General features: G+C 40.4%; 3 protein-coding genes across 5 annotated transcripts; 2 read left to right on the top strand and 1 right to left on the bottom strand.

The window, feature by feature from the left end:
- Positions 1-24: 24 nt before the first annotated feature.
- Positions 25-4,711, bottom strand: st6galnac4 (ST6 (alpha-N-acetyl-neuraminyl-2,3-beta-galactosyl-1,3)-N-acetylgalactosaminide alpha-2,6-sialyltransferase 4). Its single transcript, XM_031860254.1, has 5 exons — positions 4,326-4,711; positions 4,091-4,234; positions 3,019-3,428; positions 2,358-2,465; positions 25-2,248 (listed from the first exon to the last, which is right to left on the bottom strand). The coding sequence occupies exons 1-5, from the start codon at positions 4,347-4,349 to the stop codon at positions 2,062-2,064; spliced, it is 873 nt and encodes a 290-aa protein (XP_031716114.1). The 5' UTR covers positions 4,350-4,711; the 3' UTR covers positions 25-2,061.
- miga2 (mitoguardin 2) lies at positions 4,552-13,944 on the top strand. 3 transcript variants are annotated; one of them, XM_031860251.1, is made up of 16 exons: positions 4,557-5,424; positions 6,204-6,456; positions 6,586-6,796; positions 6,899-7,014; positions 7,117-7,237; positions 7,848-7,978; positions 8,140-8,257; positions 8,503-8,639; positions 8,828-8,940; positions 9,207-9,279; positions 9,550-9,636; positions 9,764-9,862; positions 10,437-10,571; positions 10,697-10,750; positions 10,845-10,961; positions 11,545-13,944. In XM_031860251.1, exons 2-16 carry the CDS (start codon positions 6,361-6,363, stop codon positions 11,743-11,745), a joined length of 1,809 nt encoding a protein of 602 aa, XP_031716111.1. In that variant the 5' UTR covers positions 4,557-5,424; positions 6,204-6,360; the 3' UTR covers positions 11,746-13,944. The 3 variants fall into 3 exon arrangements, with proteins under 3 accessions (XP_031716113.1, XP_031716111.1, XP_031716112.1); XM_031860252.1 differs by having other exon boundaries at positions 4,558-5,424; positions 8,530-8,639; XM_031860253.1 differs by lacking the exons at positions 10,437-10,571; positions 10,697-10,750; positions 10,845-10,961; positions 11,545-13,944 and having other exon boundaries at positions 4,552-5,424; positions 9,764-10,422.
- A 1,935-nt stretch (positions 13,945-15,879) lies between these two features.
- dolpp1 (dolichyldiphosphatase 1) lies at positions 15,880-20,573 on the top strand. The gene is made up of 8 exons (XM_031860208.1): positions 15,880-15,985; positions 16,674-16,774; positions 16,925-17,009; positions 17,663-17,762; positions 17,997-18,095; positions 18,247-18,375; positions 18,518-18,607; positions 19,201-20,573. The coding sequence occupies exons 1-8, from the start codon at positions 15,910-15,912 to the stop codon at positions 19,235-19,237; spliced, it is 717 nt and encodes a 238-aa protein (XP_031716068.1). The 5' UTR covers positions 15,880-15,909; the 3' UTR covers positions 19,238-20,573.
- The last annotated feature ends 2,324 nt before the right edge of the window (positions 20,574-22,897 follow it).

The raw sequence follows: 22,897 nt of genomic DNA on the forward strand, positions 1-22,897 counted from the left end.
CGTGGGTGGTTGGGGGGGGGGGGGTTATTTCGAAGTTCCCTTTAAAATTGTACTATAATAAAAAAAATGCATGAGCTCGATATCCAAGAGAAGAATCATTACAAATCATTTATATTTACGTCTCCTAAATTAATTTGAGGTATTTGACAAAGTATTACATTGGCGATCTGAAATATTTGTCAGGTACACATCCATGATATTATTGTTAGTCAGAAAATAGGTTTATCCTGATTAAAGGTGGATTTTAATGGATTATAAAATAAGGTTGTTATGCGATGTTCTGGGTAAACTTCATTACGTGTGTACACCATATCTCCATTTGTAGCTTAAAAGGGCCGTACATTTTCCATCAGGTTGCAAATTCAGAGGTTCACACTAAATCTGGGTTGATTTGTATATGAAGAGGTTCAATATGAATGTTTTTTGCATAAGGTAAGAAATCCTTAGAATTTACAAAATAGCATGACACGCACCACTCAATTTGACTTTTCACTGTCCGGCCAAGAAGTCTAATCAGTGACAACGCCTGTGTGGGTGGACCACGTGTGCGTAGAGCCTTTCACTGCATTCCCATGTGTAGACACAGTTCAAGTGGTTCAAACATGACAGACATTAATACCATTTGTATATAGTCTCACTCAAAGTCGAGCTCACACACATGCAGACTGTCAGCAGATTTATTCATGTTTGCACCCATCTGCAGTAACCAGTGGTCAAGTTTACATTCAAGTTTGTACTTTGCACAGTTCACCACATAAATCTGTGGTTCCCAAAAAGTCAATAATCATATTAATTCAAACAATTCCGGTCTGAAATGTAAATTACCGTGAAATACTTTGACACAGTAGTTTGCTCAGTAGTGCAAATAATATTACAGTCTTTGGAATTTGTCACAAAATCAGGATTACGTGACTGAAAAAGGCAGCGCTATGTTTTTCATTGTAAACCAGCAGAAGAAATTCGAAGGGAAAGTAACCTATGCTTAAAACAAAACACCAAACCGCATTTGTCCCGTCAGCCACAAAGAACTGCTTGTATTTTCCCATCATGCTCGTTGTTTTTAATACTGTTTGTTGGCCACTGAAGCTGTGGGCTGTATATCAGAGGACTGTGGTCTGTCGACCTCTCTGCAGTGAATACTTCTCTGTGGTTCGTATACGTGCCATCACGTTTACATATGTTACTGCGCTCCATCCCCACATTCTCCACAACTACACACTGCATGATCTCTCATTGAGTTAAATGGCACTCAGCTCCCAATGGAAACATGTGGACACCGTTAACATTAAAATAAAATGTATTGCTGAAATCAGAAGCTAACTACTACTACTACTACTTCAAGCATTACAACACTGTAACTGGTTGCAGTCAGGGAAAGTAAACTGAAACAATTACTCAATGAATCAATCAGCTGATTGACAGATAAATAATCAGCAGCTTTTTTTGTCTTTCTTTCTGCGAAAATGCACACAAAAAATTATTCTGGATCCAGCTTCTCAAATGGGATTATTTGCTGGTTTTCTTAGTCTTCTAAGTCTTCTTAAAAAAAGTCTTCTTTTTTACTACTTTCTGACAATTTGTAGAACAAATGATGAACTGATTAATTGAGAAAATAAAGGGCAGCTAGTTATCGTTAGTTGCAGCCTTAAACAAAGGTGCATATTGTAGCTGCACGCCTGGTTGCAGCATCAAATCGTTATTGAATACATGTGCAAAATAAGACTGAAAGTCAAGGCATGGGTATAAAAAAAAGCTTTGGTATAAACTGGTTTTACGTTCTAGTTTAGTGGCTTAATGCTTTGTCAGTATACTGATATATGGCTATACATAACGGTAAGTGTTCAGTAATACTGACAGTGGTACCAGCTGACTTTTACATCTGGTACATCTAAAGCATTATTTTATATTTATGGCTGCGGATTATTTTATCCACTATGCCAGCATTAAATGGAATTAATTTTTTCTATTTAAAAACTCTCAAAATCTTTAGTAAAGAAGACTAAAAGCCAGAAAAAACTGTATTACAACTGTACATTCAACATCTTCTGAGTTTAAACATCGTTAGAGGCTCCAAGAGGGGTGTTTGAACTCCATCTTGTGGCGTGTTGCCCATTTGGCATATATGGCCTTCTCAGTGATGAAGCGATGTCCCCCGCGTTGTGTGTGCTCGTGGAACCTGTACATCTTGCACTCGTCGATTCGGTTCCTCTCGTAGTAATGGTAAGGAACGACGCTGTGATTGGCTCGACTGTCAGGGGCAGAAAAGTACCGGAGTTCGGTAACGGTTATTTACGACACTTAAAAAGAAGATGGAGCTCGAGTTAGGATAAAATGTGTCATTGTGTAAAATGTCTCACCTGCAGTAGTTGTCGTCGATCATTCCATAAACATGGATGCTGTCACACATATCTATAGCCAGAATCATTGCGAAGAATCCAGTACTGAGAAACGCCCCCGTCTTCATTCTGAGTGAGAGACAGCAGGCACTTGTTCTTAAAAGGCTCATTTAAAACTCTAACAGGACCAAAATAAAAGCCTGGTTCCAGTCATTAACTGCACATCACATCATTAGTTTGTATATTACTTTAGTAATTCTAATTTTGTAAGATCTTTATAAAAAATCGTTTGTAAGTGTATTTTGTTCTATGGCTTTATTTTGTTGTTTCCTGTACACATGGAAGCTTCTTATTTTGAAAGGAGCTGTGACAAACGGAAATTGACAGTTAAAACAGCTAATTAGCAGATTGATAGAAAAATTCATTGGCAACTCACAGAGGACATTTCTCTTCATTGTGCACTTCTAATAATAAAGTACATTTAAGTATACTTTTAGCTAAGTAACGTTTTCAATGCAGGACTTTTACTTGTATTTTTACAGTATGGTAAAAGTAATTTTACTTAATTCTTCCTCCACAACTGGCTGTAACTTTGGTTTATTAAAACACATGGAAAACAAACAAACAGTGCTTCACTCATGGCTTTCATTCATTAGATTGGGACTCTAAACTCATACTGTACCTGTTTTTCCCAGTTTCATTCTGAAACACGCCATCACAGTACTGAATCTTCTCTGTTGTCACAGCATAGATTCTGACTTTTGGGTACTTCTCTGCTATTTTCAGGAGAGTATTATAGACGTGTCCTTTCCCGTCTTGCCTCATGTTCCTCTCAGGACCCCAGAACACATATGTGGTGTCTGCTGATTGCTGGAAATAGTAGTGCTCATTTTTTACCAGCAAGGGAACACTGGTGTGAGAGACAACCCGAACACTGGTGCTGTTCCCTACGTCTTTCTCATACCCCTGTGTGGGTGCATTGTTCATCCGGATCACGCATCCGACTTTGTCTATCTCTTCTCCAACGCCAGCTCCGAACATCTGACCTGAGCTGGAGACCAAGGCACACTGGCTGCAGTGCATGTAAAGGATCTGTAGAGAAATAGGGCAGAATGATAAAGGTGTTTTAGGTCATATAGGGAATTATATCTCAGTAGTAATGCTGCCAGAATTACATATGTATTGATGTACATATGTACATAATAATATTTGACGTGTGATTTAAGTAACCAAAGTTGACTTTGTGGTAATTTTGTGTCTCTTTGCAGCTGCTTTGCATCTGTTTGTAGTCTTTTTATGTCTCTTTGTAGTCGTATTATGTTTCTTTGTGGTCATTTTTAGTCTTTCCCTGGTTGGTGCGTGTATCTTTGAGTGACATGTTGTGGGTAAAGGCCAGGGTGGACCTGACACTTTGGGCCCTTGGGCCTGTGCCAGGTAGGCTATTTTCTCAGTGTATCTAACAACAATACAACAGTTGGATTTTATACAGGTGATGGTGTCATGTGAAAGCATTTGCCGTGTGATTCTATATGACTATGTATTTTTTGTAACGCCAATTGTTTTATGAATGTGATTTGAAGTTAGCTCATGAATGAGATTTTGAAGGGCTTTCATTTTGAAATGCTACATCAGAATGTCCTGGTTCTCTCTGAGTGACACCTTGAGGTGGTCTGCTATTACCCTGTAGTGAAATGATTTTGTAACTATGCACCATTTCTTTTAAAATCCAGAAGTTGTCTCTCTCTCCCTCTCACCTGGTCCATCCTGCCGGGCGTGATCCTCATATAGCCCCTGAGTCCGTTGCTTTGCAGAACGTGAGACAGACCGTCCCGTGTGATCACGTGTCCAAACCAAAACAACAGAGGGAGGCTCAGGCTGAGCAGACAGAGCCAGAACATCTGTATTGATCAGGGGGTGGAGTTGCATGTTTATCCGTTAACGTACAGTACATCCATCTATTATTTTATACTTTAAATAACCGGCTCGTACCTGATGTTTCATATCAAGACCCATGGGAAAGCTCTGCTACAGGAAGCCCGGCGACGCTCATTTTTCCTGCCGTTTAACTTGAGGCAGAAGCGGCGAGACTGAGACAAGCCCAGACATGGAGGAGTCATATTCATGGGGATTCATATTCACAGATATGAATGGCTGCTCTCGGTAAATTCCGATGAGTGCTCTTAAATCCAGGATCCGTTTCTTTTCCGTTTAACGTCCATCACCTTGCGGTCTGTTCCGCTATTCTAGTCGGCATGTTGAATTAACTATCACCTGAAATCCATCCAGTTGTTTAGTGTTATCTGAGCCGGTGTGTTGACACAGTACTTCAAGGCCCTGTCTAATAATTGACTATAATGTGTTCCTCTATATCCAGACCGTGGCTTCCGATCCGCCTTTTTCAAAATAAACGTGTCATCTGAACGATCTGAACACACACAACACAAACATACTCGCATACATAGTATGCATTTATACAAAAACATGGCCTTGAATCTTAGCGTTACAGTAAATAGAATATGATCTGAGAAGTACCTCGTAAGACATACGCACCTAAACCTATGTGATTTTTGCACTTTTATTCTGAAAGGCATATGCCACAACCAGAAACAATGTCTTTATATCACTGTGATTCACTAGCACTTTCACCAGGGCAAATTTGCAATGCCGCCTTCAGGCACCACTCGTAAATTTACGATACTTTGCGAAGGCTGAGCGCGAACGTCTTTACTTGTTCTTAAAACATTACCATGACAAAGGCAAGTCCTTGCACCACAAAAAAAGAGTACTAATATGAGCAAAATACTGGCCAAAATGTAATTTTATGTACCACGGGAACCTTTCTGACAGTTTTTACCTTCTATTTTTTAAAGTGTGATGAAAGCCGGACTTTAATCTGCGAACTGTTTTTTTCCCTCTTTACGTCCATCCGATTGGTCAAGAAAAAAAGCAAACCTCTGTACTCCTTGTCCCATTGGTTGGGTGACCGCGTCAGTATCCATACATTTTTAAAGCCCCGCCTCCGAGCAGAAAAGCTAGTGTGCGGCTTTCACTGACTGTGACACAGGAATGCCCTTCCCTGGTGCCCTCGGTATGTACCTATGTGACGGATTATGTTATTAGTCGTACCGCTGGTTAGCTGTACACAGAGCCGCTGAAGCCTCTGAGGTGTTAAAGTCAAAGCCCCACAGCCAGTGTGTGGTTGACCGGATGATGCTACGCTGTCAACTGACAGATGAGGCTGAGCTAGGTTAGCTAAGTGTGCTAGCTAACGTTAGCATGCTCGCCTGTGGGTGCTCATGCTTGCTTGCTAGTGCAACCACATTTATAAAAACAGAGCTTAGACTTGTTTAAAATAAAAATAAGTGGTCTCAGCTGCCTGGACGGGCTAACTGCTTAGCTTGCTATTCACCTACAGTCAAGTGTCTTTCAGCTAGCAGTACCATTATCAGTAATGTGGCTTGTGTAACTGGCAAAAACATTGTTTACACAGTTTATTGTATTAGTCAGTTTGGCTCCAAAGAAAGAGGAGAACTCATGTATAATCCTCACCTGCTGTTTGTCACGTACAGTATGTGTGTGAACTGGCTGCATACCAGCCAGTGTATGTAGGTAAGTAGCAGGCAGCATGTCAAGTTGCTCTGCTGCTGAACAGTGGATGTGAGCTTGATTTTTCCCAGCTTAAACCATGGACCTTTGCAAGTTGATTTTGTGTCTCGAGACATGTTGTCCTGGAGCCAACAGCACTGTTGCAGTGATCCAATAACTGTGTGATGTCTTTATCTGTTACAAGGCCTGTGCAATATAATGTTGCTTTGCAGGAGGAGGCCGCCACACTCTGATAATTTCCTCATGTCTTATTTATTATAGGGTAATAAATCTACAGTCAGCCATTGGACGAGCGTGGAGCACAAGCTTCGGGAGTGGATGACGATAGGCGGTTCGTCAGCAAGCCCTGAGCTGGCTGATCTCAGAGCAGAGACGACACCTTGTACAGGGGGAACGTGAAGGCGTTTACATTTCTGAGATGTCACTCAAACGAGCAGACGGGATGTCCATCGCCCAGGCTTTGGCCATGACTGTAGCAGAGATACCGGTGTTTCTGTATTCCACATTTGGGCAGGTAAACCGCTTTGCATACAGTTAAAGTTTTACAGCTCTAAACAGATGCGCTATTCACTATCGACGATGGATAAGTTAATGTTTAGTAGATCCCTTTATGTCCGCTTACATTTGCCTCTCCTGCTTTCAGTCCATATTTTCTCAGCTGAAGCTTTCCCCGAACTTGAAGAAGGTGCTGTTTGCCACAGCGCTGGGCAGTGTCGCCCTGGCTCTCACCGCTCATCAGCTGAAAAGGCGGGGGAGGAAAAGGAAGCAGGTGACACAAGGGAAGGAGGGCCAGAAGACAGTGGGAATACCTGAGGCGCTGATGAAGACGGGAAGACCCTCATCATTTAAGAGAGGTGTGCATGACTTCACGCCCGGAGGAAAAGTTCCAATTATATGTTTCCTTTGTATCATCTATTGAGAAATATGCATACAAGGGAATGTTTTTCTCTCCACAGGCCCGTTTACTGGCCGACAGATGATGAGTCCCAGCAATCGGAGCAATGACACCATGAGTGGAATTTCTTCCCTGGCCCCTAGTAAACACTCAAGTTCCTCACACAGCCTGGCATCTGTTAGTTTGACAATTTACAACTAATTCCATATCATTTTGGCTACCGTTTTCTTTTTCCCACATTCCCTAATGTGTCATGGTGTGTTTGTGTTTCTGGCATAGATACGGGTCCCAAACTCTCCAAATCAGTCAGCCAATCCATCCACCCCCTGGGAGGCAGAACCTGTGGTAGAAGAGTCAGGGGCAATAGAGGATGTAAATGCAGAGAATCTCTATATATTGGGTAGGTATTTACTATTACTCCTGGTTTTATAAAAAGGTAATACAGAGGATGTATGTCAGATATTTTGCTGTGTTGCCTTAGATATAGTGTTATAGTTATACTTTACCACTTAGTATATGTTCAGTACTTTTAGTCAGTAATAACAATTGATCGTGAAACAAAATCATCCGTTATTGGTGACTAATTTAAAAAACAAATGCTGCATGACTTGTATCTTGAGTATATGTATAAGTTATTGTGTGTGTTTTTACCATGTTTGGTGGCCATGCTTATAATACGGCGTTTCCCACATTGTGGGAAGTCGGCATTCATTTTCTGCTGTTGGTAATTTGGGGATAATCTAGGCTATTATCAGGTAATGTTGGACTATTGGACCCAGGGTGCTGTTGGTTAATATTTGCATTATCCTGCATGAACTATTTGAATTCTGCTCCATGTTCCCCCTTTTAGAACTGTAGAAACTCGGGCCACTTAATTTAGCAATATATTTGATAAAGTAGGAAATGTAAGAAATAACACCTGCAGCTTGGTGCCACTTGCAGTCACTCTTTGCTCAAAGTTCAGATTTTCCCGTTCACAACGTGACGTCTTATCGCTCTCTTCCTGCTAGGGATGGAGCTCTTTGAGGAAGCTCTACGGAAGTGGGAACAGGCCCTGAATATTCGCCATCACACCCCCTCGACCTCCAGCAGCAACAACAGCCTCGCTCTGCAGGGGGCGAAGTGTGAGGACTTTCCAATGGTAACTATCAAACAATAATTACCAATGCAGACAGCATGATATTCTTGAACATGGTTGGATTACTTTCCACTTAAGTACAGTACAGATTTCGCCTTCTGTACATGTGATGGTGTCTGTGACGCAGCACCAATGCAGTACAATTGTTTTCTGCTTCATTATAGGCTGAAACCCGTAATAAAGTGTTTGCTGAGAAGTTGGAGACACTACTGCACAGGGCGTACCACCTACAAGAGGACTTTGGCAGCAGTATCCCAACAGACAGCGTGCTGGCAGATTTTGGTAAGAGCTTATGTGTGACCTTAAAAGAACGAGAGGAATGATATTAATCAAAGAGAACAAAATTACAGAACAGACTCAGAGTTTGAGGTGTAACGAGCTGCCAAACATATGTTTTTTTTTTTTATGGTTTATGATTGATACAGTGTTGGTGTGCTTCAGTAGTAATACAGTTCCTGATTTTTAAAGTGGGTTCCCACGTTTTATTTTTCTGTTAAGTGCATGTGTTCTGGTTCTTGCCCTGTCAGTCAGAGTTTGTGGTGTTCCTTTGGCAGAGAGTGAAGGAACTCTGATCTTGCCTCAAGTGGAGAGTTTCCACAGACTGCGAGATGATGATGATGCGACCACTGTTACCTCTGACGAGTCCTTTTTCTCGGCTGCAGAGGTTAGTTCCTTTCCTCTGCTCTCTAAAGACTGACAGAAACCTAAATATACAGTAGTCCCTAAATTCCAAGTAGCTCCCTAGTATTTGTATCAAATACACATACAAGTACTCTTCTATCTGCTGTTTTTCTATGTAAAACAGTTTATGTGGACTGTGTACTGAGGTGTGTGTGTGTTTTGTCCGTGCAGCTGTTCGATGCCTTGTCTTTAGAAGACGTCTACCAGCCACATAAACCAGCAGCTCTCTATGAAGAAGCCTTGTCTCTGGTCCGGGAGGGCAAAGTGTGCTATAGGTCTCTGAGGTAACTGTGAAGTGTACCGTCTGTACCTAAATATTAAAAGCTGTATGAATCAATATTTTAAAACTAAGTGTATTACATTATTATTTGTAATATCAAAGGAGTCGTTCGTAGTAAGGAACCCTGGATCTCCAATTAACCGCGGCTCTATGGAGCATTGAGTGTCTGTTGTTTTTGGTTCACCCTCCCTGCTGTGTATCAACAGCACAAGACGATAACATGTCGATGTTTCACGGAGCTTCATACCTTTTCTCTCTCTTCTTCACCAGGACTGAATTACTTGAATGTTTTGGTGACCAAGACTTCCTTGCCAAGCTTCAATGTGTGAGACAAGCATTCCAGGTCTGTTCCAGCTCCTAAGACTTACCCATGTTGTCTACGAGATCATTCTCTTTGTTTAGATGATTGCAATTATTGATAACAATTGCACAGCGGGAAGTGAAGCTGTGTTTTTAGTTGGTGCGTAGCTCTGACAGTTTATTTCATTTTGGTCCATGAGAGTGATCCCTCCCTGGTCCGCCCGAGGTAAATGATTCACTTTCAGGTTAACTGTGGAGGTTAAATGTGGTTTTGAACCAAATTATTCTATAAATGACTTTGTGTTTGTTCCAGGTCCTGCTGTTAGATGAAACTCATCGCACGTTTTTCATGGAGACGGGGAAGCAAATGATTGTAGGGTTAATGGTGAAGGCAAATAAGGTAAACACTGTTCGTTTGGATCCTCACTTATTAACTCGTCCTGTTTGGATAAGCAAGACAAGCTTCTGCTTCTGTGGACATGTTTGCGCAGCTGAAACTAATTAGTTCCTGTGTTGCTTTAATGCAGAGTCCCAAAGCCTTCCTGGAGAGCTACGAAGACATGCTGCTTTACACCAAGAGGGAAGAAACGTGGCCCGTCACAAAGATGGAGCTTGAGGGTCGAGGGGTGAATAATCCCGTCCTTCATCTCATGTGTCTTTTTCTTTGCCAACAATATTGTTCTACCTGCAAGCATGCGGCCTGCTTGGTTCATTCATTCATGGGAACAGGCTTTGAGCACAGGGTATCTCAAGTTCATGCTAACCTGCATTAAACTTTAACTGAAATACAGGCAACAGTCAGTTCGCTCTGCACTTTACTTGGTGTAACACTGTTGGCGGTTGTGTAACTGGCAAACCATCGATCTTCATTTAAGTGCCACATTTGTTTACAGTCGGATACTTTGCAATATGCCTCACAGAGGAAGTACAAATACTATGCATCAGAAATTAAAGTTTTCCTCAGAAGTTAAAGGTACAAAGTTATGTAAAGAATGCACTCAACGTCGCTTTATAAATTCAGGGTAAGACAGCGAAACAGTCAGGGTGAAAACAGCAGGGCAATTGAAACAGACTGTGTACATGTATATACAGTATTTATGTACATGACAACTGTGTATATATAGTATAACGTGTTTAGAGAAAACCTAATCCCTTTCGCATGTAGTACAATGAACTGTGGGGGTTCTCGTGTCTCTGCAGGTGGTGTGTATGAACTTTTTCGACATCGTTTTGGACTTCATCCTGATGGACTCCTTTGAAGACCTGGAGAACCCTCCGTCCTCTGTGGTGGCTGTGCTGAGGAACCGCTGGCTCTCCGACAGCTTTAAAGAGACGGTAGATTTATACACACACACACACACACACACACACACACACACACACACACAGCAATTCCTTGACTATTCCACCGACGTGTTAGCTACAAATTACTCTAATAACAGAGTTGTTTTGTCTGTTAGGCTCTGGCAACTGCTTGCTGGTCTGTCCTAAAAGCAAAAAGGCGTCTTCTTATGGTGAGTTTGAGCAAATTTAAAGATTGAGAACTGTTTATTGCAACCTGTATGTCTTTGATTCTGACAGCTGAGTTTCTCTTGCTGCTCTCCATAGGTTCCTGATGGTTTTATCTCCCACTTCTATGCCATATCAGAACATGTGAGCCCGGTTTTAGCTTTTGGGTTTTTGGGATCCAGGCAGCACCTAAGTGAAGTGTGCACCATTTTCAAGGTGAGAGCACAACTAAGACGCTGTGATTTATAACACAATATTGGAAAGGCAAGTACCGTTACTGGTGCAACACGTACTTTACACATGACGTTCAGTTTACTCGTCATGAGGAGGACTACAGTTGTATAGTGTCTATAATGGGGAGTTTTTTTCAACTCCCCAGCTTCATAAAGAGCCGTATCGTAACCTCCATAAAGATTGGAGGCTAGAGACTTAACACAGAATAGTGAAAATGTAAACCGCAGAGGCCGATATATCCTGAGTTTTAATGGGTCGAGCTCCAAAAATGCTGGATCCTACATTTCCCATAATGCAACTCACTAGCATCTTTTCTGAGACTCCATGCTCCCAGTTAGTAACCGAGTCACTAGCAACCTCAATAGTCAAAGCTTCTTTTCAGGTTTTTGAAGGAAGCTTCGAATGTGAAACTCAATTTCAATAAATTGATTCATCAAATTAGTCTTTGATCTTTCTACGAGCTTAATGCGGGTACATAATATGATGTATTTTTTTATTTAATACAGCCCTGGTCAGACTCACCGTGTCACGTGTATGTCATTCATTTCTCTCCTTTCGTCTGCAGCAACAAATCCTGCAGTACCTGAAGGACATGTTTGACCATGACAAGGTCCGCTTCACCTCGGCCCAGTGCCTGGCCGAGGACATCCTGAACCTTTCCCACCGCCGGAGTGAGATTTTACTGGGGTATCTGGGAATCAGCAACCTTCTGGAGCTCAACGGGGCCCTACCAAGAGACACAGAGGGCCCTTCAGGGCCCAACTAAGACTACTAGGGTCACTAAGGGCTTCCGACTTGTGAGGACTTGTCTCTGCCTTGTTTGGTGATGTGGACAATTCCTAAACACACCTGCATAAAGCGCTCCCAACACTGGAAGACCAGGCCTTCTACACTATTACTCCACAGGGATCGAGTCTCTCTGAGAACCAGTGGTTGCATTGTAACCTTCCATTCATCTGACTTGTGGAATATCATAGTGTTCATAATTATGTGAAAATAAATGTGCGTTTGTATGTTTTATATTAAAGGAGAAAGGATATTTGCAAAAACCATAATAATTCCTGGCAGGCTTGGCCAGCGGAAGACTTGGAGGATTTAAATTAATTTGTCTCTTTAATCTGAAGAAGTATTTATTTAATCCAATGTGGTTTAATGGCGCAAGCTTAGATGTCAAATATCCAAGAGACTGTGTGAATTGCAAAAAGTTCTCATGTAAAACTAGTAAAGTGTGTTAACATGTTACTCATATTGAAGTTTAATTATCCCAAAGTGTTATTCGGACCCACAGCTGTCTCCTCTTGGACATGGCGCTGATCCAGCTAAGATGCTAAAGTTTTGTAAAGATTGACATTCTCAGTGATCTGATCAGATTTTCTTCGGCAATAGATGACGTGAATATTATTAATTGTAAGTGCCACAGAGGGTCAGAAAGAACGGTGCACACAGTTATCTAATACCACCTTTGTGTTATGATTGTTTGGAAACACACGTTGATATTTTCCATCTCGGGCCACGTTTTAAAATTGACCCAACCTCTAAATGAAACGGTGCCATTCTACTCGTCTTAGTAAGGATATTGTTCTGTTTCATGAAGAACCGGGCATTGTACAGTCGGACTGTAACCTACATAAGTGCACTGATGAAGATAGAGCATAGAGATGACGAAGATGCCAAGTTAAACTAAGTCTGGTTACTCCACCACTGTGAAAGCAGATGTGTGTAATGCAGACTGTAGGTTGGTTGGTGAAGAAAACTAAATTATCTTCATGAAATGCAATGAGAAGATTATTTATTTGAGCGGCAGTATGTGTGATTATCGTTGCCCGTGTGATTGAGAAAAGAGAAGACGTTTCTGTCAAATCATTTTTGGGGTCTCTCACTAGCTTTATCACACAAATCAGCAGCTATTTGTTTTTCATAATCATACAAGTGTGTGTTTTGTGGTCTTGATCAATTCAAAATCCTGCTCTCGTTGCAACAAATCTCTGAAATTCAGAAATGTTACATGTCGCAATACAATACTGCTCAGAGTCGGCACTGTGGGACTATTTCTGTTTCTGTCTAGCATTTACATCCTTCTATAAATTAAGCTTTTACTGTACAAGAAGACGTTTTGTTTTGCAAATGTGCAGCTTTGTGTTTTTAAGCATTTTGCACTTTATCAGAAAAGCAGAAAGATATACAGGAATGTCCAACAACCCTTTTTGTAAAAGCCGTTTATAAGAGTTTATCTGTACAAATATATTGAATTATTTATTGCATCGTAGAACTGACATGCTATGGATAACATAGAGCTGACATGCTGTACACTATGGAAACTATCGTTCCTGGAAAAATATTTTATGAAAATTATTTATTCTGGTTTTGTTTTAGTCTCCATGTTTGAAATGTTCAAATTCTCCAATTTTAACTTTTCACTGCTTGTCCCGTCCAATCCATTCTCCCAAGTTTCAGCCCTGTTAATGTAGACTATCAAGTATGACTCATGCAGGTAAATGCAACTAAGCAAAGATGCTAAAGTTTAGTCTTGTGTTCGCGTGACGGTCTGCTTTTTCTCTGTCCTGAGATGACCAGAGATTAATCCCTCTGCATGTGAACATTCTCTGAAATGCATCAATCAGTGTATCTTTGCAACTTTTAGATCTAGGCTCTAATCGTTAGTTTTGAAAATCCAAGTTACAAAGAAGCTAACTCATAACGACTTGAATGTCAAAATTCGGGAATGAACTGAAATACTTTGCATATATTCTATAGATTAAAGAGTTTTATGAGGATTGCAGACGGCCAAAATGTAGAAAGACATATTTTTTCACTGCTGTACGTTACAAGTGTCCTATTCATGCCTTTTGTCTTTTCTATTGTTAAATTAAAATGCCAGCACAAACTGTAAATTGATTTTGATTCTCCATATTAAATGTTATTTTTTTGTTATTAAACTACGTTTATTACGCCTTTTCCCAACTGATGGCGGCTCATTGCATTTCATGTCTCGCCAGGAATCCGACTTTCCTAAAACACAAGATTATTTTATGAGTGTGGTAGAGGTTTTTTTTTTAAGAATGAATGAATGAATAAGAAGCACTGGCATAATTAAAAAGAGCAGAAAGTATGAATATGTGAGAGAAATGGATTGTCTTTTGACGGCTCAAACACTGCCGTGTATTATACAGAATTTACTCATACAAAGATCCCTATACTATTATAATTAAAAACAATGTTATTTAAAACATTGCCAGCAATAATGAGGTACAGATCATGAAGAAGTCGTGTCGAATCTGTTTTTCTGTTGCCCATGTTGTGTTGGCTGCAACAGTAAATAAAGTGTGACATTTGATGCAGGACTCTCATTCATTATTGTGCTTCTTAACACCATTTAGACCTTGACAAAGTAACTAGAGTCAGTTGGAGAGATACAAGAGGAAGCTCTGGAGTGATTCGATGTTAGGCCAGTGGAGGGTGCACAACTCATATTGTGAGTGTGCTGAACAAGTTTAGAAACCTTCTTCTCATCTCTACAGCGAGGCAATGTTTAGTCTGTGGAAAGGCCTACTACACAACCAGGGGACATAATCAACGCACCCCATTTAAAAGCATCACTGCTTTGCCAAAACTTTAAGAATTGTCTTAAAACACTTATTTTTCTTGAACAAAACTTCCCCACAAAAATATATTTTTATCTCACTTTTCAAAGAAAATATGCATAAATTACGTTTAAAACAGAGTCAGCTTTGAAGATGTTGGAGGCCTTGAAACATGCATAATATCTCAAAACGTTAAATCCTATTCTGCTTTTCATTTCCTCCTACATTTTGGATACTGTACACGCTGACACAAAGGTCACACGCATCTTTACCATTAGTCTCTGCTTCCTCTTTTGGTTTTCTTTCCAGTTGGAGATACTCTGTTTGTTTATAGGGTCTGTTTGTTCAGGTTTTTGCTGTTTACTTTGCGTGTCCTGTTATTCGTGGCTGAATTTATGTGAGTTGGTGAAAGCCTGAGTTTGTCTGCTGTGTGTGTGGGTGAGTACATGTTATCTATCTTCTACTGCGAGATGAGCAATGTCAACATTTAGGTCTAACCCTCTAATGCTGTGAGATATTGTGCAATTTTGACAATGGCACAATATTTGTTTTTTCCCGGAGTGAATAGACACCTATAGGCAGTGTAAGGTATGATTAGTGTTTGCTTTGCAGGTGAGCTACACCCAGTGTATTTGGTACACCTATAGCTAAAAACTAATGAGGTTTAATACAATAGTCATGCAATACAGAGGAGAAATGTGGTTCTCTTATACCTCATGAAGGTTATAATGTTCAGCTTTGTTGAACATATTTTAGAGATGTATTGGTTCAAATTTCCCAGTGATGTTGAAAGGCTACGCTGTGTTTAAATACTGCATTACACAGAGAGTTGTTTTTGTTATTAAGCTTCTTCATTGATATAAATAGGGTTGCCAAAATAATAGAAACACCAGTCAGTACAAAATATCTTATCAAAACCATAACGGACATTTTTAAGAGTTCACTTTAAGTAAAGGGAATTAAAAGGGATGTTTTTTATTTTCATTTATATATTTTATAAATGATGAATCGTTTAATCTAGATAAAATGTGTCTGGGCAAATACTGAGGCAATATCACGGCATATACATGGCATGCCATTTTAATTAATGTACAGCCTGAATTAATTCAGCAGCCTAATTATGAACTTTATTTTTTTGAATGAGTGCAGTGGAGAGCTGGACTTTTGTGTTTTCTGTTCATTCAATAATTCTTCTCTATGGGGACTATATATCTCATATTCAGTGTGCGGCTGGGATTGGACGGCGTCTCCGCTGCCGGGGCCCGCTTGAACACAGCGCTCCGTTCACCATTGGTTAGACACGTGTCTGGGGCGTTTCACTGGGACTGCCCGGTTGTGTCCGGGGTAAGATGGCGTTGGAAGAGCAGTGCTCGGCACCATCTCGATGGCGGTCCATATCTCTGACACACGTAGAGTTCCCGGAGGGTATGTAAAACTCAACGTCTTTCTCTAACTACCGAAGATGCTAACCGCTAGCGTGATTTTCGGAGACTGCGCGTGTGTGTGCTCGTAACTGAATGGACACGGTCGTTGGCGCTACTGCCAAATAGTGAGACGCTGCGAAACGTCGGAGCGCAGCGGGGAATGCAACCCGGACTGCTAAATAGTGAGACAGAGCCGCATGCGCAGTTGCCGCTAATGTCCACAATGAAGGCTAGCTAGCCTGTTAGCTGCCTTGTTATCAGCTTTAATATCTCCTCTCAGGAGTTAGCAAATACGGCGCGTCCTGCAGTAATTATTCAACACAATTAAAGCATCGTGAACAGCAAAATATTATTCATAACTATGGTGGAAACAGCCATATATTTCACCTTTTATAGCATTGTAGCCAGGACTGCGGCTAACGTAGTAGCTAGCTCCTTGGCCTCATACTGATTAGTATAACTAGCATGAACCACATTGCACCGAGCTGTGCGTTAACAAAAGAAAACAATGTGGATCATTAGTTAGATGAAGGCTTGGCTACGTCACCGCAGCAGCTTCCTGCTTGTATTCAGTCAAATATTTCAGCCATCCGGGTTCACAAAGTGTCCTCCCACCGGTGCTGGATAACTTTAATATTTGTGTTTTTTTTGATGGTCTCATATTCATGACAGTGTCTCTGTGTTTTTAGGCGACCTGACGGGACACATGCTGGCCTACTTCAGTCTCCTACCCATAGCAATCCTCGTGGGTTTTGTTACACTCATAGTGTTTAAACGGGAGCTGCACACGGTGAGTTCTGCACACTTTTAAGTTTCAGAGAGTATCACTTTTCAAGTCAATTTAAGGGGGGCTGAGTATGTGTGTCAGGCAGGCAAGAAGTTTGCAAGCTTTATGCGTTTACCTTATTGTTTTTTTCTATATTATATATAATGTTTACAGATTTCCTTCTTCGGTGGACTCATCCTGAATGAAGGGGTGAACTGGCTGCTGAAGCACATTCTCAGAGAGCCACGCCCATGTGCAGGTGAGAGAACAAACTGTTGACATGATGCAATCACGTTATTTGTTCAGGTAACGGGACATCACCAGCTCAGTTGTCTAGTTTCTCTACATCACATTGGATTGTATATCGATGTTGCCCATCTCAATTGTCAAAATAGTGGCCGATTGGTTTTCTAGAGACTGACTAACGGCTTAATTGCCGGCTCTATTTTAAGTTCAATTCCTGAAAAATCAAGGTACTTCATCACCTGATGCAAAAATCATATAAACATCCAAACTGCCATAAGAGAGAGATGCCAATTACAGGCATTTCCTCAGTATAAACGACACAGTGACATTTAGTGAATCATTTATTTAGATGTGTAGTTTCAGTGAGATTAAGATATATTTTTCAGCAGTCAGGAAAGAAAACATACAGAATAAAAACAGACAATAGAGACATTTATGGTATACAAGTGGTATTCAAAACAATTAAAATAGAAATAAATATGCAAATATTCTTCAAATTGATTATATTTAGCTCCGCCCCAACCCCAGCCAGATAAGCAATGAAAGACACTCACTTCACTTTTCAACTTTGGTGCTTGACCTGACCAAAACAATCTAATGATTGTATGGATATGTACTCCATATTGACAATGTGTATTTATATCCGGTTATGTTGTCTCTCTGCAGGAACTCACACAACCCTGCACACAGACTATGGGATGCCCTCCAGTCACTCCCAGCTGATGTGGTTCTTTGTTGTTTACTTCTTTCTTTTCCTTTATTTAAGGTGAGCTCGTCTTTGCTTGGTGTTTGTGAACGTTCATGGGTGGAAATATGTAGCTGTGTTATTTGTGAGAGGCGTAGACCCAAGCTGAAGTTTAACGTCCACAAACTAATCAAATATAGTTTTTGTTCAATATCTGTTATCTATGTTTTTGACTACCACTCATTAGACGCTTTCACTTCATCTTTCCATGAGGTAGACGTCATGATGTGAACTCACGCCGATCTGTCTTTTCAGAATGCATCAAACGAACAATGCTCGATGTGTGGACCTGCTGTGGAGACACATACTGTCCATCATCCTGTTGGGTGTGGCCTTATCGGTCTCATACAGCAGGTAAGGCTGCAACCATTACTTTCACTATTTTTATTTCCTTGACTATAAAATGTCCTCGTGGCTTCTTGTTCCGGCTGACTCAATATCCAGAACCCAAAGATATTCAATTGACTTTTTCTTGAACATTGTGTTGTCTCTCTCTCTTTCTCAGGGTCTACCTGTTGTATCACACCTGGAGCCAGGTTTTCTATGGCGGAGTGGTCGGTAGTACGATTGGCATACTCTGGTTCTTTTTCACACAAGAGATGCTGACACCATTATTCCCCAAAATAGCAGCGTGGTAAGTCGTGCTCTAATTTCTTCGCCTCCTCCTTGTGTCACAGGGGAAGACGAGTCGTCCGTAGCCTGAATAAGTGGATACAACTAGTCTTTCATGGCCACTCTTAATAATTTGTTCTTTTTAATGTTTTCTTAATTTATAGGCCAATATCAGAGTACTTCCTGGTGCGAGACACAAGTCTGATTCCCAACATCTTATGGTTTGAGTATACAGTGACCAGATCAGAGGCGAGGTAAGTTTCTGACACACTATTTTTTATTTAGTGCATAAAATCCAGATACTGAAAAAGTAAGACATGTTTTTGGAGAGATCAAGAAGCAACGGGCTTATACAACGGACCTAAACTCAACTTAAAGAGAAATACAACAATAACAAAAAAGATGGAAACAAATCTAAGCTAATATAGTTTAGAAAAATATAACAAAAATAATGACAAAATGAGCAGAAAAACTAAACAATCAGTACAATAATCTAGTCTGCTTGCGCTCAGTTAGCAAGTTCGTTAGCTCATTTGCTAGCGAGATGCTCAGATTTTATACAGTATTTCACCACTGACTCCTGTCTTCTGTCTACAGACCATGTCTCGGTTATTGAGCAGTTTAAATAAAAGTGAATAGTGCAACACAATTAATAATAGCCATTTTCCATTTTGGACACACTAGCTGTCAAGATAGTTTATATAGTTTGCTAAGTAAAGTTGCACTTTTGGCTAAAGATTTGGGTGCATTTACTTCGTCCTCGCTACAGAATCCGCTGTACTCTGCGATTCCATTGAAATTAACAGAATTTCCGTCTTTTGCATTTGTTTTGTTGTTTTTCTTCTAGGAACAGACAACGAAAGCTTGGAACAAAACTTCAGTGATCTACACAGTTCTTCTGTGAAACAGAGTTTAGGACCGCACACACACACACACACACACACACACACACACACACACACACACACACACATGTACACACAAAAATGCTCACTCAACAAAAACACACTGGAGAACCATCTTTTGAACTGACGTGGTTGCAAGGAGAGTAAAGGGCAGAAACCGCTTACAGGTGGTGGCGAAAGAGTGCCTGGTCCCGGCCCGGAGCCCACAGCCTGAGCAAGTCCGTCCACACGCCTCTCCTCCTCGTACAGCTTGCCCCCAAATGCTCTTCAATGCATGCAAGACTGTGCAAGAGGCATACTATTTAATGATAGATTAATATATATATTTTAACTATAAACGCACGCTGACGGTAACAACGTACTGTAAGAGATTCAAGGAGCCGAAAGCGGTTTCAAACAAATTGGTGGGCGCATTGCAGCATGTATTTAGTGATTCCTTTTTTTAAAACATTCGGATGGATAGCCGATGTGGAGGGGGGTTGGTTCTGGCTGGGGGGGGGGGTTAATGTGGAATTAACCATTTTTCATTGTTGTATAATAGAAAATGAACAATTTCTGAAATTGGTAATGATGTAATATAAATGAAAAATTTGCACTTTGTGAAATTTACAAGTGAAAACAGACTAACACTAGTTAAATGTTAAGACCCGCCCCCTCTTTTCCCTCATCAGTCTTTTCTTTGTGTCTATGACTGTCGGTCCTAATATATAAGACTCCAAAGCTTCTCTGCAGTGTAAATTTAATCTGTACTATTGAGCATCGAGGTTGTGCTTTCTGTTCATATCCACGTTTTAGGATAATAAGACTGAATCACGGCGGCAGGTTTCAGTTATTTTTGTCGTCGAACACACTTTGGACTGAGGTGGTGTTTTCTTAACGCCTCACACACAGTAGCAGCTTGCAAACAGGATTCTGGGAATCGGTTTTCTTTTTTTTGTTATTCATTCAGTTTCTTATCTTGTTTTCTGCTGTTGCAGAGAACAGTTTGCTTTTTACCTGCATTTCCAAGATAACATTCCATATTATTTAGTGAGAAAACGTACATAAAGACTGCTGAGGGAATATGTTTTCTTTTTCTATTCCTTTTGAAGAAAGGTAAAAAAAAAAAAGCCTCGGGTCAGTCGTAGCATGTGATTATGCTTAATTCCACACATCTCACGGCAGCTAATGTTGACGGCTGTCTTGTGGGGATATAAGCTGATTTAAAACTGTCTTATCATTAGCTCCACAAAGGGAAGTAGTTCTCTTAGAATTTTATTTAGTTTTTTCCCCCCATGTGTAACCTATATCAGGCTAAATAAAAATGTGTTTATGTACAGGACATGGTTCAAGTGTCGTGCTTTGAAATACTGTGGCATGTTTATGATACAAAAATGTGGTTCAATTGGTAGTTTGCTGAAGACCTCAACCTATTTCCGTTTCTGATCGGATGAGCAGCGAGCGCTGCTGGTGAAACTTTTTTTTTTTTTTTTTTTTTTTTTTTTTTTTTTTTTTTTTTTTTTTTTTTTGTGTGAAGTGATGGTTTAGACTTGGTGGTCAGCTCCCTCCACAGATGTTGTTTTTCCTGAGCAGATGTTTAATTCCTGCATCGGAGAGGTTATGGCCACACAGACAGCATACATGTAGATATATTACACTTCATTTCCAACAGAGGGGCCAAGCTGTCCCTACTGGTACACTAATACTGACATTTTAAACATTGGAGGACTGACATCCACTGGATGAAGATTGCTATTGCAATGTAATGATAAAGTCATAAAATAAGTGAAATATCTTTGAGATGGTATTTTGCACAACATCACACATTTGAACAGGAACACATTGCAGTTACTCATGGGAAGTAATGATGCATTTAATCAAGTACTACACTTCAGTACTTTTGCTTTACTGATGCATCCACTACAATTGAAAAGGAAATATTGTACTTTTTACTGATCTGGTGAGCTCGTACATACTGCAGGATGAATAGTAATAGCTTCAATTACCACCGTGTTGATTGTATAATGCTGCATACGCATTATTGCATCATTCACTTAAGGGCCTTGAAAACACATTTTCCCAATCAACAGAATTCTATATAATCACATCATTTCCCACCAAAGTTAGAGCCGTTTAATTATTTTAGATGAGAGATTTGTTTGACGAGACAACCTGTAGCAGGAACTACCACAGAGGTGATTTCAGTACTTTGCCAGATGTTTATATTTTGTATAAAAATATATTGTATATTGTGACTGTGATAGCATCGCAACCGTGCAAGAGGCAGTCACACATCTTTACAGGTGTGTAGTTGACATCAAAATAAAGATCAAGTTTGAAGATGGGTGTGGTCCAAGTAAGGGCGCCAGAAGTAGAGGGCCCCTTTTGGTGTCTCAGGCTGGTGTGATCCCTTAACGAGATGGTCTCTAGTTTTGTTTTGTTCTGATCTCAGTTGGGAGAAGGTGATGTCATGTATTTCCATGTGTTTATCCTTATTTTGGAACATTTGAATCTGGGTAGGGTTGTTTGCTTCTGTTGCCTCTGTCAGTCAAATCTGATCAACCCACACATTCTCGATGAAAGCTGAGTCAGAGAGAAGCACCTGAGGGACTTCAAAGGCACTATCTAGGAAATAGCACCACCCACCAGTCAAATCGAAAATAGGACAAGGACATCAATTCCATCAGTGCAGAATAACACCAGCCTTATTCTTTAAGTTTATAAGTACACCTTTCATTCAAGATGAACCTTTTTTTCTCGACTGAATGATGTTCACTTTCATTTTCTCCCTGCGGAACAAATTAAACCACAAATCAAACATTGGCCCCGGTTTCATTAACAAGCTGCTCTTCCACAGTGGACTTGTTTATTTGCATCCTGAAACATGTTAATTGCTTGATAGTTGGCTAAGACATAAATCTCACAAAACTGCTGGCATCTTTTTAGGTACGCTCTGCGTTTTAGCATTTTAGATTTGCATTTGTTTTGTAATGACGGAGAAAGACAGGCCAGTGTTTAGGTTAACCATACAATTTAAGATGTAACTACAAGAAAATAAACAAAGAAATAGCATTTTTGTTCAAATGAGAAGCATTGTTGCAGCAACATCCAGAAGTAGTGACACGTTAAATGGTGGAATATTCTGTTGCTTTCTACTATCTGAACATGAATCAATGGATTTGAATCAAAGAGGTTTAACAGGCATTTTGGATGAAAAGTACACACATCAAGTAAAAGATCTTGAGGGGATTTATTTGAATAAGTAACACACTTGTAATTTGTATTTGTTGAGTCCCCTGCTTTGGTTCGGCTTTCCTATAAAGCTCTGCCAAACCTGCTTCAAATCCTGGATTCCAGTCCTCAAAATGTGATTTTAAGGACATTTATTACCACAAACACTGAAGCGGTCTGTCTGATTTAGACTGACTGGCAAAGTCACATTTCTGCCAGCAGACGTTGGCAAGAATTTCATAGTGTAATCTCACAGGAGAGATCGGCAGCAGCTCTGAGTGTGTTCACGCTTAGAAATGGAAGCTGCTCAACGTCTCTGCTCAAATTGAATGTCAGGAAATTTACTGTGTGAGGCTTGAAAAACCCTGTTTTGCTGTACGTACATGTGCAGCGGCCTACTGTCCATATAGCACATACAATGATTATAAG

The sequence above is a fragment of the Anarrhichthys ocellatus genome, unplaced genomic scaffold (assembly GCF_004355925.1).
Source record: "Anarrhichthys ocellatus isolate YVR2014 unplaced genomic scaffold, GSC_Weel_1.0 scaffold23, whole genome shotgun sequence".
Taxonomy (NCBI): Eukaryota; Metazoa; Chordata; class Actinopteri; order Perciformes; family Anarhichadidae; genus Anarrhichthys; species Anarrhichthys ocellatus.